Source organism: Dromiciops gliroides, chromosome 6 (genome assembly GCF_019393635.1).
Source record: "Dromiciops gliroides isolate mDroGli1 chromosome 6, mDroGli1.pri, whole genome shotgun sequence".
NCBI lineage: Eukaryota > Metazoa > Chordata > Mammalia > Microbiotheria > Microbiotheriidae > Dromiciops > Dromiciops gliroides.
In genome coordinates this window covers 34,336,883-34,355,540 of record NC_057866.1, presented here as the reverse complement: position 1 = coordinate 34,355,540, position 18,658 = coordinate 34,336,883, and the positions used below count along the sequence as shown (strand labels likewise).

Sequence of the window (18,658 nt, the reverse complement as noted above, 5' to 3'; positions counted from 1 at the left end):
TGCTCTATCCGCTGCGCCATCTAGCTGCCCCGAGACATTTTCTTCTAGATCATTCAGCCTTCTAAGCTAGTAGGCTGATGATGACATCATAATTAGTGCCTCCTGCTAATATAAAACTCAGGGCCTCATGTCATACAGACACTTTTTGGAACAAATGGATTTACAAATCCAGAGATGCCCAGGTTAGATTTCTGCCTCCATTGCTTACTTAACATGTGACCTGAGACCAGACGCTCAATTTTTCTGAGCCCCTCTTTTCCTGTTATAAAGTGGGTAAGGGGCAGCTAGGTGGCGCAATGGATAAAGCACCAGCCCTGGATTCAGGAGGACCTGAGTTCAAATCCGGCCTCAGACACTTGACACTTACTAGCTGTGTGACCCTGGGCAAGTCACTTAACCCTCATTGCCCTGAAAACAAAAACAAAAATAAATAAAATGGGTATAACAGAAATTGGAATGCTGACTTACAGGGTTGTTATAAGGTTTAATTGAGATGATGTGGACATCAGAACAAATAGTCCCTGTTCTCAAGGAGCTTTTGGTCTAAAGGGGCAAGACAGTTTGTAAATACATAAAGAATGTGTTCATTTATTCATAATAATAACAAAGTCAAAGCCTTTGCAGCTTGGTTAGACCTGAGAGAGCCTTCTAGAGAACTCAACTTCATCACTCTGCAGGAAGACACTAGGTTCTTAGTCCAAAATGGCACTAGATAAATGCACTTAATCAATAGATGCAAGGGTGGTGGAGTGGATAGAGACCCGGCCTTATGGTCCTGTCTTGTCCTATCTGTGACACATGGGCGAGTCACTTAAGCCCAATGACTTAGAATTTTGTTGTTGTTCAGTCATTTTTCAGTGGTATCTGACTCTTTGTGATCCCATTTGGGGCTTTTTGGGCAGAGATACTGGAGAGGTTTACCATTTCCTTCTCCAGCTCATTTTACAGATGAGGAAACAGGCAAACAGGGTGACTTGCCCAGGGTCACTAAGTGTCAAGTGTCTGAGGCCAGATTCCACCTCACCAAGATGAGTCTTCCTTATTCCAAGCCCAGTGCTCTCTGCACTGGGCCCTCAGGCCAATTATCTGAAGACTAGAAGTTGCCAGACACTTTGTGATTTCCATGGGTAGAGGGAATTTCCTCATTAGGACCTCCTTCCACCAACAGGATCATAAATAGTAGGACTTGCATAAATAGTAGGGCTCTCCAGACTCCTCTGCTCCCTCTGTGTTCTTGATGGAGTGCTGAGAAAGCTCAGGATCCATTCTCCTGGTCTGTGCGCATTGCTGCCTTTCCCGTCCTCACACTGGACCAGGAACTGTTATCTCATTTGTAGGAGGTGCCCACTCACGCCGACTACCTGCCTGTCACTCCTCTCTCCCCGAGATGGCTGCTTCGAATATCAGTGGACTATGTGGACTGTCTTATTCTCCCAGTCACCACAAATTGGCAGAGCAGAATTGGGGTGGCCTCTAAGTAGAAGCTGAAGTTTTGCTCTCCCTCACCAACCTTGGTCCTGAGTCATAGAGACCTAGTAAGTTCAGCCTCCCTGGGCATGGAGAGGAGGGGAACTCTCCCAGAGAACTCCAGAGACTGGGGAGGGGGCTGTCCCTGGGGGCCCCTGGATCTGCAGTCCAGAGCTCTTTCCTAAGCCTCAGCTGGATGTGTTCCTGCAGACTCTTTTGGCCAACACGAGGCTTTGGCCTTCATTAGTGGGGGGGTCTTTACCCAGAAGGGTGACCTCCATCCCCCTTCCCACCCTGGGGAGTTTTCAGCATTTCCTTATGTACTTTTTAAAAAAGTCTGTGTCTGATTGAGGCAGGTGCTCTGTCATTGAATCAGTGAGTTTGAATCCTGCCTCCAGGACTTGCTATTTCTGTGACCCAGGACAAAACACTTAAGCTTGCTTAGCCTCAGTTTCCCCACCTATAAAATAGGAATTCTCCTTGTTGAGTTGTTTCAGTCATGTCTAACTCTCTGTGACCCCATTTGGGGTTTTCTTGGCAAAGACACTGGAGTGGTTTGTCATTTCCTTCTCCAACTCATTTTACAGATGAGGAAATTGAGGTAAACAGGGTGAAGTGACTTGCTCAGGGTCACACAACTAGTAAGTATCTAAGGCTGGATTTTAACTCACAAAGACAATTCTTCCTGTTTCCAGGCCCAGCGCTCTACCCCCTTTATCACCTAATAGCACCTATCTCACAGCATTGTTGTAAGGGTTAAAGGAGAGAACAGATATAAAGCTAGTTATTTATAAACATTAAAGCTCTCTAAAAATGCTATTCTTCTTCTTCTTCATGTATTCATCCATCCATTCATTTGTTATTATTATTATTGAAAGGCAGTATGTGGAAAAATGGACAAGGAGTTTAGTTTACCTTTTACTGAAGCAAAAATAGTTAAGGGGTAAGTGAACATCACATTTATGTATGTGTGTATATATGTGTGTATATATACATGCATACATACGTATACCTCTGGATACATAAACTCACAGTAAAACAGTAATTTGGGGTGGGGTGAGAACATTCCCAACTGGAGGCATCAGGAAAGGTCCCTCAAAGTTGCTGCCGCTTGCATTGAGTCTTCATGGAAGCTAAGGATTCCAAATTGGGGAAGTGAGGGGAGAGAACGTTCTGGACAACTGTGCAAAGACGCAAAAGTGGGAAATGGAAGCTTGTTAATAATGAGAGGAATGAGTCTCCTGAGATCCAGTGGGTTCTCTTATCTAAAGGTCTTCAACAAGAGGCTTGATGATCACCTGGAAACATCACAGACAGTGTCTTATTTCAGTGTGGATTCCTTCTCCGAGCTTCTATCCCTCCAAGCCCCACTATGGAAGTCAAGTCAGCCCTAATTAGAATTAGGCATGGGTGTGCAGGGGACCCTTCTGAACTAGCTCTGATTTTTAAATTGTGGGAAAATAATTATAAATAATGAATATCTTGGGGGGACCCAGATCAGTTTCAGTCTCCCTACTCCCCTCCAAAAAAGTCCAATTCTTTTGTTTTGGGGTTTTTTTGGTGAGGCAATTGGGATTAAGTGACTTGCCCAAGGTCACACAGCTAGTTAAGTGTCAAGTGTCTGAGGTCGGATTTGAACTCAGGTCCTCCTGAATCCAGGGCCGGTGCTTTATCCACTTTGCCACCTAGGTGCCCCCAAAAGTCCAATTATTGAGGAAGTTCTAATCCTGTTTGGGACAAGCCCAAGGGAACAAAAGGAATGGAGACTGATTCTTTTGTTCAGCTAAGGGAGTTGAAGGCATTAAACCACACTTAGGTACCCAGATTTAGCTTTTGCCCTCAGGGAGAGTCTCTTTCCCATTAGGTCATTGTAGAGCTCATTTTAATCTGGACCACCCTCAAATCATGTCAACCAATCGCACTGAATGATGCTAACTAATTAGCTGTGATCAATGTATAATGACCCGACTCTATCAAAAGACGATAAAAGCCTTGACCATGGGAGGCCTGCTATCTTTGTCTGTTCTGGGTCTCTCTCTTGGTTTCCCGAACCCGCTCCCTTGGCTGGGAATGCTGTCCCTTGGTGTGAGCTCCCTCTTAGGGGTGTGTAGCTATGTAGGCTTGAAGACCTGAGACTAGTGGGCATCTTAGGGAGACACGTGGTCAATTCTTTACTGGTATATATGATATTAATTAATAATAAGTGCTTACTGCCAAGATGGATGCAATAGCCATTAATATATAAATAGCAATAATTTTAGAAAACACAAAACTTTCAATGGAAGTCAATAAATAGTGCTGCAAATCAGGATTTGTTCTGTTTTTGTTTGTTTGTTGGTGGTGGTGGGGGGGGGTTTTGGGGGGGGAGGGGGTGGCTCGGCAAGGAGGGTTAAGTGATTTGCCTAGGTTCGAACAGCTAGTGTCAAGAGACTGGATTTGAACTGCGGTCCTCCTGAATCCAGGGCCTGTGCTTTATCCACTGCGCCACGTAGCTGCCCCTGATCTGTTTTTTTGGTCAACTTTCTAGACTTAAGCTTTTAAAGGGATAGAGAAAATTTTAATAACCATGCGGATTAAACTTAAAATTGTGTTGTGTGTACATTTCCCTCCCAGATCCCCAGGACCCTCCTGAACCAGAGGCAGAATCATCATGACTGGGTGTGGGAGGGTGGGATTTGAGCTAGATTTCTACAGGTTGATTTACAGAGTTTTTTCTTGCCCTTCAACTCTTTCTGAAATACTTCCATAGCCGATTTCTTTGTCTGGTCTCTTTGGAAAATGGCTTGAAAATGTTTTTTGTAGAAAATGTTTTTTGTAGAAAAACAAAATGGTGCCCAGAACGTTGGCTTGCCATGTCGTGAGGATGCTGAATTTCAGAGAAGGTTGATGCTGGAGCCTTAAGGTCATATGGGTCCCCTAGGGCCATCCAGTCCTACTCACACTTGAACATGAATTCCATCTATCACATACCCAACTTATCATAGATTTGACTTAGGGACCTTTAGTGAGAGGGAGCCCACCATCTCCCAAGATAGTGTCCTAAGGAAGCTGGCTTTTCAGCTAAATGCTGGGACTTGATTTGCCTCTGTCCTGTGTTGGTTTCTGATTCTCAAATGTACATTACTATGTGAATTCTGTCCAGAGATGTTTCAGTTGTTTATATGGCTGCTGTGATGGGTTTTCATGTTTGTAACACAAAGGCTCTGAAGTTCCCAGCCATTTTCCATCAATGTATCTATCATAAATCTGAATTCCGAGGTTAGGCATCTAAAGCTCTTGATTTGGAAAGGTGGGAGCTTGGGAGAGGAAGAGCTTAAGGAAGTCCTTTCAGAATTAGTGGGGTTCACAAATCAAGAGACTGATGGCCCAGATTAGTACCTTCAAGCAAAGGTTTGACAGTACTCAGGACAGTAGTGTACCTGAGAAAAACAAGTATTTGACTCAACTCAATGAGCACATGAGTGTTCATTCATTTAGTGAACTTGCTGTAATGGCTTATACCAATCAGCTAGAAAATCTAAATCTGAATAACAAGGCCTAGGTGATACAGAAACAAAAAACAGTTCCTGCCCTCAAGGGGCTGACATTCTAGAAATTGCTCTGTAATTACTTGGTATGTAGCTGATCTTTGATTATATGTGTACATGTTGCTCCCTTCTGTGCAACCCTCCCTCCCTTTTGTGTGGTTCTCTAGGGCAGGGATTGTTTCCTGTTTATCATTGTAGCTTTGGTACCTAGCATAGCACTTAATCATGTTACTAATCGCTAATTAATGATTCCTAATTAATTAATTGGGGGTGGGGAGAACACTGGATTTCACGTTGGAGGACCCTGGCTCAAATTCTGCCTTTGATATTTACTGCTTTTGAGACCTTTTGGAGCCTCAGTTTCCTCATCTGTAAAAATGAAGGATTTCAGTGGATGACATCCAGTGTTCCTAAGCCAACCCAACCCCTGAGGCAGGTACCTTTTTCTGTGGAGGTGTGTTTTGGGGGTTTACACGTCATAAGGTGAATCTGGGGACAAATTTGGCCTTTTCTGTGCATGTGTCTTTCTGATTCCCATGCTTAATTTCAAACATTTCAAAACATCTTCATTTATCATTTATTCCTAGTTTGAGTTTCTATAGCTTGTCATTTTATTTAAGGTCTTCACGACCTAGCTCCCTCTGTTCCTATTATGGGTACTGATTTCTGTGGGTAAGAGAACTTAGCATCCTGACTTGTAAGTTATCCATTAACTGGGGTCTGAATCCCTCTTAGAGCTCATATCTGAATTAGAGCTTGGGTCTTCGGTTTTTCTATTAACTCCTTTTTGCCTCCTATATCAGAAAGTAACTTCCCAAGAGCAGGAATGTATCACATCTTCCCTCTGATGGAATGATTGACTGTTTTTACCCTTGACTTGTTGATGGTATGTCCAGCTATGACCTGTTAAGTGTACTGGGAGGAAAAGGAGGAAGGTTTTTTACAAAAATATATTTAAAGTATGTTTTCTTATTTTTGTTCATATAACATTGTGTATTCCCAGATTACATTTGGGGGGGGGACAGGACAGTGAGGGTTAAGTGACATCTAGGGTCACAGAGCTAGTAAGTGTCAAGTATCTGAGGTCACATTTGAACTCAGGTCCTCCTGAATCCATCCATTGCGCCACCTAGCTGCCCCCTACATACTGTTTTAATAAAAAATAACCATCCTTGGAGAAGAAGCAAAAAGCCTAGAGACAAATATGAGGGAAATGGCTTCTGAAGCAGGCACTACTATACTTCGAATATCTTATAAGGATGTGACTGGGTAGCAGAGATGTGGTGCAGTGGATAGAGTGCTGGCCTTGGAGTTGGGAGGACCTGAGTTCAAATCTGGCCTCACTTACTGGCTCTGTGACCTTGGTCAAGTCACTTTGCCCTCTTTGCCTCAGTTTCCTCATCTGTAAAATGAGCTGGAGAAGGAAATGGCAACAAACCACTTCAGTATCTTTTTCCAAGAAAACCCCAAATAGGGTCACGAAGAGTCAACCACAATTGAAAAATTATGGATGAACAACAAAAAGGCTATGACTTGCTTTCAGCAGGAGTCATTAACTTGGTGCACTTGAACTCATTGTCCCCTCCAGAATGCCTTCAGTCTTGTAGGATCATAGGTTAATTTGAAACACATGGGGGAAATGACGTAAAAATTTTGTGCTGTTCATTTTTGTACCATTCTGGTTCGACCCCCAAGAGGAGAAAAATTCCTTGTATCTTTGTAAGTGCTGGGGGAGGGGGAAAGAGCTGGCCAACCATGGAGGGAGATCTCTGTCTGCTGTGAGGAAAGGAATAGACACTTTCGATTTGTGGCGCTGGAAATGACTTGAGAATCCTTTGGACAGCAAGATCAAATGGGTCAGTACTTCAAGAAATTCATTCAGACTACTCATTGGAAGGACAGATACTGAAGCTTGAAGCTTAAACACTTTGGCCACGTGATGAGAAGACAGGACTCATTGGAAAAAGACCCTGAGGTTGGGAAAGATCAAAGGTAGAAAGAGAAGGGGACGGAAGAGGATGAGAGGGATAGATAGTGTCATGGAAGTGACAAACGTGAGCTTGGGCCAACTTCGGAGACTAGTAGAGGATAGAAGGGCCTAGCATGCTTTGGTCTGTGGGGTTTGTGACTGACTGAATGAACAACAGAAAAAGCTTTTTTTTTGTTTTTTTGGAGGGGCAATGAAGGTTAAGCGACTTGCTCAGGGTCACACAGCTAGTAAGTGTCACGTGTCTAAGGCCAGATTTGAACTCAGGTCCTCCTGAATCCAGGGCCAGTGCTTTATCCACTGAACCACCTGGCTGCCCTAGGAAAAAGCTTTTTGAGAATAAAAGCTGCCCCAGACAGGAATGAGCTTCCCACAGAAGCACCTACCCCCTCAAAAAAAAGAAAAGAAAAGGGGGTACTCTTTGAGAACCTCTGCACTGTCTGGCTAATTAGAGGTTTCTATATTGGAAAAGGCGTAGTAATTAGACTGGCTCTTTTAGGGGGAGTCCCAGAAGCTTTCAGTTTCAGGCTGGTTCAGAGGGGTAAATCTTACAGATTTCTGAGAGCTGGGATGCCCTCCCTGGTTGGGGTGGTCTGCCTCTTCCCAGCATCCCTCCTTCATCAGCACTTAGGAGTCCCTCACCTTTGGTTTCTTTCTCATCTCGGTTGGCCTTTGTCTTTTACTATATTTTGTTTTGTTTTCTTGGGAGAATGAGAAGCCCATTCTTTCTTGATTGTAGACTATACTTCTAAACCTCTTTATCTACTTTCAGGGTAAGGCTGGTAGAAATTATTTGCTTGGGATCACTAAGTACTTGGATTGCCCATTGGGCAGACCCTGACTACTGAGTCCAGGCCTGGGCTGCACATTTCACACTGGGCATCTGAACGCCAAACATTTTTTTCCTCTTCCAGAATTACCCGTTCTTTTCAAAGCAGACTCTTTGCCACTCATTGCCTATGTCCGATCCACTAATCTCTCCCCCATAAAAGGAGGGGACTGGACAAGATGGTGTCTGAGGTCCCTTCGAGCCCTGGATGGATGATTCTGTGTATGTGCCTGCTTTGAGATTCTCTAAAGCCAGAAGGGGTGGGTCAGGTGGATTCTGAGGTACCTCCTAGAGGCGACATTTGTGACTCTTTACAGAAGCACTCCCCCCTGCCCCTCCTCCCCACCCCCCATCATCCCCTTTGCCTTCACCAAACTTTCCCCTCCTCTTTCAAGTTTGCTGCTCCTTATCTGATGTGGGTTGGGAAACCAGAGACCAAACTTAGTAAAAACTGTGTGTGAAAAGTTATTCTCACTCTGAGTGAGGGCCCAAGATATCAGAGTTTGGCTGCTGACTCCAGTGCCTTGTTTTGCATGCTCCAAAGGCCCAGGGCTGTACCTAGACTTTTGAGCTTGCTTGAAAGCTGCCAAGAAGCAGTGCAGGGAGCCCTGGATTTGAATTCTGACTCTGCTCTTGACTAGCTGTGTGGCCTGAAGCAAATATCTCCCCCTCTCTGGGCCTGTTTTCTCCTCTGCAGAATGAGGGAAGTGCATGAGGTTATTGTCCAGTCTTACACCTTAGGTCGAGGCCAGCTTGTTATGTCATTCCCCAATTGCTTGGGAGTTGGGTAGTGAATAGAGTCCTAGATTGGGTAGCTGGGAGACGAGTTCAAATCCAACCTCAGACACTTACTGGTCATGTGACCCTGGGTAAATTTCCTCATCTTACAGATGGAGATGATAATGACCTTGTGAATATATGGAGACGACAACCTTGCTGGGTTGTTTAAGTTTCAAATGAGATCAGCCTTTTGTAAACCTTAAGGTTAGTGTATAGATGTCAGTTGTCAGTATTTTCCTCCCCACTCTTCCCTCAGGCTGCCTGGTCAGGGCATTACTGGAACACTGAGCTGCAGATTGGGGTCAGGGCAGCCTAGCACTCCATATACTGCCTTGGCTCCAGCCCCAGGTCCGCCGTTCCTTCTCCTTTGCCCCAGATGCTTCTGTAAAGCAAGGGATCGGCCTGGAAGACCTCTCAGGGCCGTTCTGGCTCAGAAAACCCTTTCCAGATTCTGGGATTTACTCTAGTGGCATCAGGGCTGGTCTTTGTCCAGGGGGCCTGCTGGTTTCTACAGTTTCCTTTGTAAGAGCTCCTTATAGTCTTCTCTCCATTCTCTTTGACAAGGGTAAAGCTCCCTCTGGGGAAAACAGTAGGGATGTGGGGGGGGGGCGGAGAAGAGAGGCCCTGGAGAGATTCTCTTGTCTCAGGATGACAGGGATACTGTGGAAATAGAAGGCAGAGGCCCCTGGCTGAACTTGATCATGGGCTCCCTAGCCCCAGACCTGCTCACACTCCAGATGGGCCGTCCACACCTTCTCCTGTATACTCAGACGGATTGGAGTGGAAGGCTGGCACCCGAGCGAGACTCGCTGAGTGGAGGAGAGCCCAACTACGTTCCTCATGGGAGGGATTATTTCAGGTCCAAGACCCAGGTCAACACCTGAGACCTTTGCTTGGTCCAGCCCTCCTCACCTCCCTCCCATCCAAGGGCTTGGAAACACAGGCCTCTCTTACCACCCTCGATTTAAGATCCTAATAAAGTCTGTTAATAGCCTGTAGTGACTCAGAGGAATTAGCTTTACAAGCAGGCGTGAGGAGGGGAAATGGAATCTATCTCTTCTTAACTCAGTACTGGCCAAGCTGGCTTCTTAAGCAGTTTTAAATCTGATGGGGCATCAGTACGAGAGTTTTGTTTTAGTTTTAAACACTGTGGCTTTACGTTGGGATTGTTCTACTTCTCTGTCCCACTCCGACTTCCATGAGCATCCCCTGCCACATATCTTAGGGCAGCCGGAAGAGGTACAGGAAGTTGTGCAAGAGGTGTTGCTATTTCTTTTTCTTTTCTTTTCTAAGAATTCCCGGAAAAGCTATTCCTTTTTCTGCCCAGTGTCAGGTCCATAGATTCAAGATGCATCACACAGACTCTAAGGAAACTTTGTAACGTGGATGGAAATTCACTGGGCCCAGTGTCAGTCTTTCTTAGTCTATTCAGAGCTACCAAACCTATTTCATTGCCCTAGAGGTTAGTTCTTAGCCTGCCATCTGTGGACTTAAAAAAAAAAGTTGATAACTGTTTTTAAATATAATTGGTTTCCTTTGCAATCCTACATATTTTGTTATATATATTTAAAAGCATTCCGTGGAGGAGGGTCCACAGGCTTCACCAGATGGCCATAGGGGTCCAGGAAAACAAGAAAAGGTGAAGATGTTTCCCCCAAAACTTCAAACCCCTTTCTTAAGAGAGAGCTTGGTGTGTAGCACTTTAATGTTTGTGAATCTGTTTTGTAGATGAGGAAACTGGGGCAGAGATACTTTAAGTGACTTGCCCAGTGTTGTATAGCTAATAAGTGTCTGAGGCAGGATTTGAACTCAGTTCTTCTTAACTCCAAGTCTGAAGTCCAACCCACTTTCTAAATCTAGCTGCCTAGCTACGTAGTGGGTAGAGTCAGGAAGAAGTGGGTTCAGATGCTGTACCTGATACTTACTGGGTATGTGGCTGTTGGCAAATCATTTAATCTTTCTTGACCTTCATTTCTCATCTGAAAAAATGAGGAGGTGTTAGAGCAGATGGCTCTTAAGGTCTCTCTAAAGCTATAGTCTTCCGACTTCTCTGAGCCTCAGTTTCCTTATTTGTAAAAAACAGGAACTTCCATAGAGTTCTTGTCAGATCAAAATTAAACAATATGAAGGTGCTATATGAATATCACTGTCAATCATTGTCACCATCTTCATCATCATTATCATGATTTGTTGAGAGAATATGGCACAGTGTAGAGAGAGCTGGCCTAGAAATCAGCAAGACCAGAGTTCAAGTCCTACCTCTGACCCATCCTGGCTTTGTGTCCATGGACAAGTCACGACCCGTGTCATGTACGACCCATGGTCATACAGCTAGTAAGAGTCTGAGGCTGGATTTGAACTTGGGTCTTCCTGACTCTGGTCCCAGTGCTCTATCCATTGTACCACCAGTTGTCTTGAGCAGGGCTTCTTAAATTTTTCCACTTAACCCCTTTAGCCTAAGAAATTTTTACATGATCCCAGTTATATGGCGATATAAAATAGGTATACATAACCTTTTACTGTTGCCACATTTTTCGTGACCCCCACATTCAGTTATGTGAAAGCATGTTGTTCCATTTGATGCAGGATTTTCTTCTTTACTTCAGAGTTGGATTTCAAAGAAGGACCAGACCTGACATATGTCAGTCCGCGGAATTCTGAGGCTCTGATGCTGGGATACTAGATTGAGAGCTGGAAGGAAGGACTGACTGTAAGGTCCACTGACTCCAAACACCTTTTTACAGATGAAGAAACTGAGGGCCTCAGGGTTTCACTGACTCACCCAGAGCCCCATGCCTAGAGAGTGGTTGTGGCAGGATTTTCTCACCACTTTTCTGGGTCTGAATCTGGTGCTTTCTCCCCTGTACCACAAAGCGGAGCTTGACTGAGCCCATGAGTGGAACAGAAGTGGCCAGTAGGGTGTTGAAACTCCCCAGAAGTAAGAAGAAAGATAGAGAGAGCCTTGTGGCCAGGGAGGAGCTCAGCTCATGGGCTCCAGATGAACTCCCTCCCAGCCTTCCAAAGCCCGATGGGAGGGAGGGTATGGTCACTGAGAAGGAGATCTGGGCCTTGGAACAGGGGCAGAAAAAGACAAACATGCATGTCTCATTTTTTGTTCTACAAACGAGAAGATGGTGGAGACTTAAACAACTTTTGGGGAGCCTGACTCGGATATGAGGGAAGATTCTAGAATGTGTTAATAGGACAATGATTTTTGAAGCTCTCTGAAAGTGACTGACAGTTTACCCAGGGGCACCTTTAGGCTTGAAATCTGGAAGACTTCTCCAAGCCCCGGCCAGGTCACCCCTCCATAGACTCACATATGGGTCCCATGTAGTATCACTCGGCCTCTGAAGTCTCTTCCTATTGGTTAGAATGTAAGCTCCTTTAGGGCAGGCATTGTTGGTCCATCTCTTTGTATCCTCACCAATTAACTGGTGCTTGGCATGTGGTAGGTGCTTAATCGACCCTTGTTAACTGGCCAGGCCTTCTCTTTGAAGTGGTACTTCCTCACTTGGGTGTTGGACCGTGGGCAGAACTTTAGAGAAATGCTGTTCATTCACTGGGAGATGCTAGTTGGTCTGTGTCTTTGTACCCTACTTCCACAAGCACAATTCAGCAAACATTTATTAAGTCCCTGCTCTATGCCAAGCTCGATGCCAGGGATTCAGAGACAAATTTGAAATAGTTCCTGCCCTCGGGTGACTTACTTCCTCCTCTTGGGGAAGTGAGCGTCTGGATTATGGCCTCCTGGTTCCATGGATCCCAGCTGTTTTCCCTCCAGGTTTCAGAGGTAGCAGAATGACCACAGCTGGTGGAGCCAGGTGCTGGTGCCGGCCGGCAATAAGTGTGTGAGAACCATCTAATCTCTTGGTCCAGCAGCTGTTCTCAGGATATATCAGCTGGAAACCCCCAGCTAGTTTCCTGCAAGATGTGGTTTGTTCAGGGCAGGGCTTGTAAATGAAAATTTGCCCTTTCCTTTCAGGCATCGGCTGAACCAGTGGTTTTGAAAAAAGAGCGAGGATCTCCATGGGGCGGTGGCTCCGGGCAGCAGAAGGCCCTTTTACTTGGTAGATCCAAGCCCTTTGAGTCAAGAAAAGGAGGATTGGACCCTTCACCTGAACCTATGACCCGAGGCTCTGCGCCCAGCCTGTACCTGCCCATTGAGTTCCACAAGATGGGCTCCTTCCGAAGGCCGAGGCCCCGCTTCATGAGCTCCCCGGTGCTGAGCGACCTGCCCCGCTTCCAGGCTGCTCGGCAGGCCATGCAGCTCAGTTCCAATTCGGCCTGGAACAGGTAAAAGAGGGAGCTGCGGCGGGGCTGGAGGTGGGGTAGAAGCCCTCTGGGGAGGGGTCTCCGGCTTTCCCTCACATTGCTAGAAGAAGAGAACACGTTTTTCGTATTCGAACTCGAGTGGGTGAAGTTAAGGAAAGGGCTCTCTGCTAATGCCAGGGTCTGTCTCTGAGTGCCCAGGACCCCAAACAGTGGCCTTGCAGTGGAGAGGTGCATAAATGTGGTTTTCTTGGGGGAAGAAAAGAATTGGGAAGTACTCGACCCTCCTACCATTTTTCTTGAAGGAACAGCAAATTTAGAAGACCTGTGTTTGAATCCTGGTCATTCTACTATCTACCTCCATGCCGACCTTGGGCAAAATCCCTTCAGCTCTGTCCACCTCTTTCCTATCTAAAGCAAAGGGAGTTTAGTTCATAGCATCATAATCTTAGATCTGCAAAGGCCCCAAGAGGCTGCTGAGTCCAACAGCCTCCCTTTTCAAAAGGGGAGAAAACTGAGGGTAAATGACTTGCCCAGGATCTCACAGGGAGTAAGTGCCTGAGGTAGAATTTGAACCTTGGGTTCCCTCTAGACTCCAAGCTGCCTCTTGGTTCCATTTGTTTTTAGTGTTTTGGATCAGACCTAGATCCACCTGCTTCTCTAGGTGGAGGGAGCTGCCAGTGAAGAAGTGCCCTGTGCCAAGGCAGTTTGGGGATTTGCTTTATACCTTTGCCTGGATTAGAGTTGCCTGGCTCATTGAGACTTAGAGAATTCATTGGTTTTAGCGGGGATTTATCAAGTACCTAGGCACTGGTGGGACAAATTTAAAATGCCAACAGTACCTGCCCTGCAGAATCTTCTGTCCCTGGTGATCTGGGAGGGCCCTTTAGCCTCTCAGGTCTATCATCTTGACTCGGTTCATCTCCAGGTTCCCCATCCTCTTCCTATCTGCCTCCCAGCAGGGCTGGGAGGGCAGCACCTTGTAGGTCTTTTTGTTTCTTTTTTATTGCGGGGCAATGAGGGTTAAGTGACTTGCCCAGGGTCACACAGCTAGTAAGTGTCAAGTGTCTGAGGTCAGACTTGAACTCAGGTCCTCCTGAATCCAGGGCCAGTGCTTTATCCACTGCGCCACCTAGCTGCCCCCACCTTGTAGGTCTTAAAGCACCATGGGACCGGGAGCTCTGGGCCCTGGTTATCACAGGCTTTGGGAATGGAAAGCACCATGGAGACCCTGGCCCTCACTTTATGAAGGGAAAGTAGCTTGCAGGAAGAAGGGGACTCTGCCTGGGTTGTCATGGGGGTGGTGTGGTAGAATAGAAATGCATGCTGACTTTATACTAGGAGGGCTTGGGTTCAAATCCCATCTGGGCCACTTTGGATCCTAGATTTAGAACTGGAAGGGACCTGAGGGGCCATCTAGCCTACCCCCTTCCTTTTACAGATGGGGAAACTGAGGCTTGGGTGCTTCAGCCACTCTCCCCCATTTGATCCTGGCTGTGCCCTCTGACCCTGGGCATAGTATCCCACCCTCCAGGCCTCATCTGTAAAAAATGTGGGGGTGTGACTAGACAGCCTCGGGGGTCCCTCATCCCTCTGGGTCTGGGATCTCCTGGCAAGAATGAGGGAAGGAAGAGTGGAAGACCTGGGTTCAGATCCCACCTCTCGCTGACTTACTGGGACCCTCAGCCTCTTTGTGCCTTGGCTTCCTCTTCTCCAAAATAAGACCCAGAAGCCAGCAAGGGTTGTTTGATGGCTGACCCTTGACCACTTTTGGCCTCGAGTTGATGCCTTGAGGTTGAGCACTTGGAGTCAGGGCATGTTTGGCAGGAAGGAGCGGGAGGTACGGACGTCTGTTGTTGTTGGGCTTTTGTTTTTGAGAGCCTCACGCCTTGTCTTCCCCGGGCAGTGTCCAGACTGCAGTGATCAATGTGTTCAAAGGAGGAGGCCTGCAGAACAACGAGCTGTTCCTGCTGAATGAAAACATCAGGTAAGGTGCCGGCACTGACCGACTTCCTTCCCAGTGTGAAGCTCTCTGAGAAGTCCTGGGTTCAAATCCCTGCTCGGGGGAAGGATGGGAGAGGGGTGACCTGGGTGGGTCTGAGTCACAGCTCTGCCGTGTGTTAGTTATGTCTGTTCCCTTTCCCCAGCCTCAGTTTCCCCATCTTTAAGATGGGGATGATGATTCTCCTGCTGTCCTCCCAGGGTGGTTGTGAACTTCATGTAAAACAGTGTAATATTCTCAGCGACGTGTAAACCTTGGAGAAGGCTGCCTAAATGTGAGCTGTTTTTAAAATGCATGCATTTCACCTGGATGAACCACAGTCTTATCTATAAGAGAGAAATAACAAATGCACGCACATGCACACACATGCACGCACGCACACACACACACACACACACACACACACACACACACACGGGTGCCCGCATACTTGTGTGCGTGCAGATATTCATCAGCAGGGCATCCCAAAAGTCTTAGTGCAGTCTTCCCCATATACATACATGTGAGAAGGTAAATATATTCATGTATATACTTATAAATGTGTAAGCTTACATCTGTGGCTCTAAGTAGACATATATTTATATATTTCTACATGCATGGAAACGGACTATAAGCTGTAAAACTCTGTAGGGTGGTGAATTTTCAGTCCCCATCCTGCTCTGTTCCACACTAGAATCTTTTCACTTTCTAGGGCTTGAACAGAATCGAGACCTTACATACAGCCGACCTGCTGGGAGGCCCGGCCAGTCTTCTGGTCCAGACAAGTGACTAACCAAGGCTAGCACGTCCAAGTGGTCATTTCTTTCCTTTGGGTGTCTTTTCTTTTCCACGTGCTTCCTGTATGTTGCATACAAGTATGTTGGCGATAAAAACAAAAATCGGGAATGGGAAGAACAATGAATGAGCAAATCCTTTAATCAGGTCACTGCTAATGTGTCTGTAATGTGGGAGTCGGACCTGTAGGGGAACTTCTGCCTGGGGAAACACCCTTCATCAGTGTACGTCAGCACCAGCATCTGTGACTTACTGTCTTAATTAAAAAAAAAAATTATTTTGTCAATGAACAAAAATCTACCTTCTTTCCCTCCCACCTCCTCCTATCCACTGATGAAAGAAAGAAAAACAAGACCCTAGTAACATCCGCATAATCAAGCAAAACAAATTCCAGCATTGGCCGTGTCTTTAAAATGAGTCCATCAGCTGTCAGGAAGTGGCTAACATGCATCCTCATGGGACCTCTGGAATCATGGTTGGTCATCACCCTGATCTGAGTTCTTAAGTCTTTCAAAGTTGTTTGGGTTTCCAATACTCTTTTAAAAATTTAAAAAAATTTTTTTTCCAATATTCTTTTAAAATATAAACTTGGTTCACTGCCTCAGTGTAACTTAGAACCTAAAAGAATTGCCTGGAACACTGAGGTTGAGGTCATTTGCCCATAGTGACCTTGCTAATTAATATATGTCAGAGGCAGGATTCAAATCCAGATCTTCCCAACTCCAAGGCCAGCCCTTTATTTTCTACTCTGTCCTGCTGCCTTTATAGTGTTTCAATTATATGCCCTTACTCTCTTGAAGCTATTAAGTTTGTGTTATGGGGGCAGCTAGGTGGCATAGTGGATAAAGCACTGGCCTTGTATTCAGGAGTACCTGAGTTCAAATCTGGCCTCAGACACTTGACACTTACTAGCTGTGTGTCCCTGGGCAAGTCACTTAACCCCCAATGCTCTACCAAAAAAAACACAAACAAAAAAAGTTTGTGTTATGTGTTATCCTGTAATTAAATGCTTATGTAGTTACACTTCCAGTGATCATTTTCAATTTCATTTCATACAGAATATGATAGGATAATGGAGCCTGAAGGGCCCAAAGCCATTGTCTACTCCAACCCATTCATTTTACAGATAGGAAAACAGAGGCCCTTAAGTGACATCATCAGGCTCTTGCTGGCAAAGACCAGACTATAATAATCCAAGTTGCCTGATTCCCAGTCCAGGGTTCTTCCATCTTAGACCATCCCCAGGCCCATCTCCCATGATACATACAGGAGGGTACAAAGAGGAAAAAAATCAGGGGTGTGTGTACATTTCTGGGGCCAATCACTAGAAAGAGATACCCTGCCCACCTCTCAGAGAATCACTTTTCTTTGGGACCAGCCATTCGTTTAAGCCCCAACCCACCTATCGTTATTGTCACTTAACCCACAGCTCTCCATCTTATCCCCAAGAAGAGCTTGAGAGCTCCCTTCACGGGTGGCTGGATTCATCATTCTGCTAACCCTGCTGAGGGAAGGGTTCTATTCTATAGTGGAGGCATCATGTAAACTCCTCCAGGGCAGAGACTGCCTTGCCTTTGACATTGATATTCATAGTGTCTGGCCCAGCATCAGGGCTTACTAAATGCTAGCTGGCTGATGTGAGTGATGGGTTGAAGTCACCCTCACTTGCACACCTAGCAAAGATTCCCATGTGCTGATTTTATTCTTTTTTCCTTAGGGCTGTCCCAGTCCCTACATGCAGACTTCCAAATAAGTCTCGTATCACAGGCTGCCATTTTTATTCTTGTCCTCAGCCCAGAGGGAGCTGGCTTGTCAGCTGGGAGAAGGGTTAGCCAGTGTCAACAGACGGCATGGCTCTGTCTTTGCTTATCTGCGGCATGTCTGAAGGATGACGGCAGGGGAATACTTTGTCTGGGGCTCTTGGTATTGCTTTCAGCTGTGATCCAGCCCAGGGGGAGTAGGTTTTTCTTTTGAAGAAATGAAAACTTTCCTTGCACATGCCCCCTGCAAGCTCCCTGACTCCCACCCTTCCTCAAGAGGAGACTCCTATCTGACGGGGGTTGAAACACCCCATTGCAGAGAGCAGCTCCTGGAAAATGGAAAGTAGGCGCAGGCATGCATGCTGAGCGGTGGTCTTGGGCTAAATAAAGTGTGTTGGCATGCACATGTGTCCACATCTGGAAGTACCCATGCTCAAGTAAACACAGCTGCCTTTATTTTAGCAAGTAAAACACTGAAGCAAAAAATATGACTCTCCTATTACTGTGGGGGATGTAAGTTAGTCAAGTTTGATTTTTCTCTCACAGCTTTTGAAGACTTACTCTGCAAGTAGTCCCCATAATTCAGCTGGCTGGAGGGAGAAAGGAAGGGACTCTAGGAAGTCTGTGGAAGTTGGCTTAGGAAGAAGTGGCTGTATCGTGTTCTTATCAGGACATTTTGATTTTGAGAAGCTACAAGCCTGAAATAGAGAGGGGAGGGATGATTGCTTTGAATAGCTGGGTAGTTCCAGAAGCGACTCTAGGACCATGGGATCATCCAGTAAGCCAGACATGTTTAGCATGGAGAAGACATTTTCACGGAATGATTCTCCCTCTCTTCCTCCACCCCTGGGACTCCCAGTCTTCTCTTCTCCATGCCTTGTATCTTTAGTCCTCATATAGCATCATTCCAAGGTTCTTTATCACCTTGGCCACCATTATACTCTCTAGTTTATCAGTGATCTTCCTAAAATATGTTGCCTGGGATAGAACACAAGTCCTGATGTGATCCTACTAGGCAGAAGACGCTGGAGCTATCTCCTCCCAAGTACTGAATGCTATACCTTTTTAGGCAGTTGTAGGTAGGTGATATAATGAATAGAGCACTGAGTAAGGAAGAACTGAGTTCAAATCCTGACTCCCATATTTCTTGACTTTGGGGCACCTGGGCAAAACTCCCCAGATATTCTTTCAGATGAACTGTTCTTCAGCCATTTCTTCTCCATTTTGTACTTGTGAAGTGGACCTTTGGAACCCAAGGAG

The 18,658-nt window shown here is 45.9% G+C and overlaps 1 protein-coding gene across 2 annotated transcripts in view; it reads left to right on the top strand.

Annotated features, from left to right (window-relative positions):
• Positions 1-18,658, top strand: part of PRR5L (proline rich 5 like) — a 141,339-nt gene that overhangs the window by 58,613 nt on the left and 64,068 nt on the right. For both annotated transcript variants that reach the window (XM_043972776.1, XM_043972777.1), the window contains 2 exons: positions 12,576-12,886; positions 14,769-14,849. In XM_043972776.1, the coding sequence (XP_043828711.1) occupies positions 12,576-12,886; positions 14,769-14,849 (392 nt within the window). The remainder of the gene's footprint in view (positions 1-12,575; positions 12,887-14,768; positions 14,850-18,658) is intronic.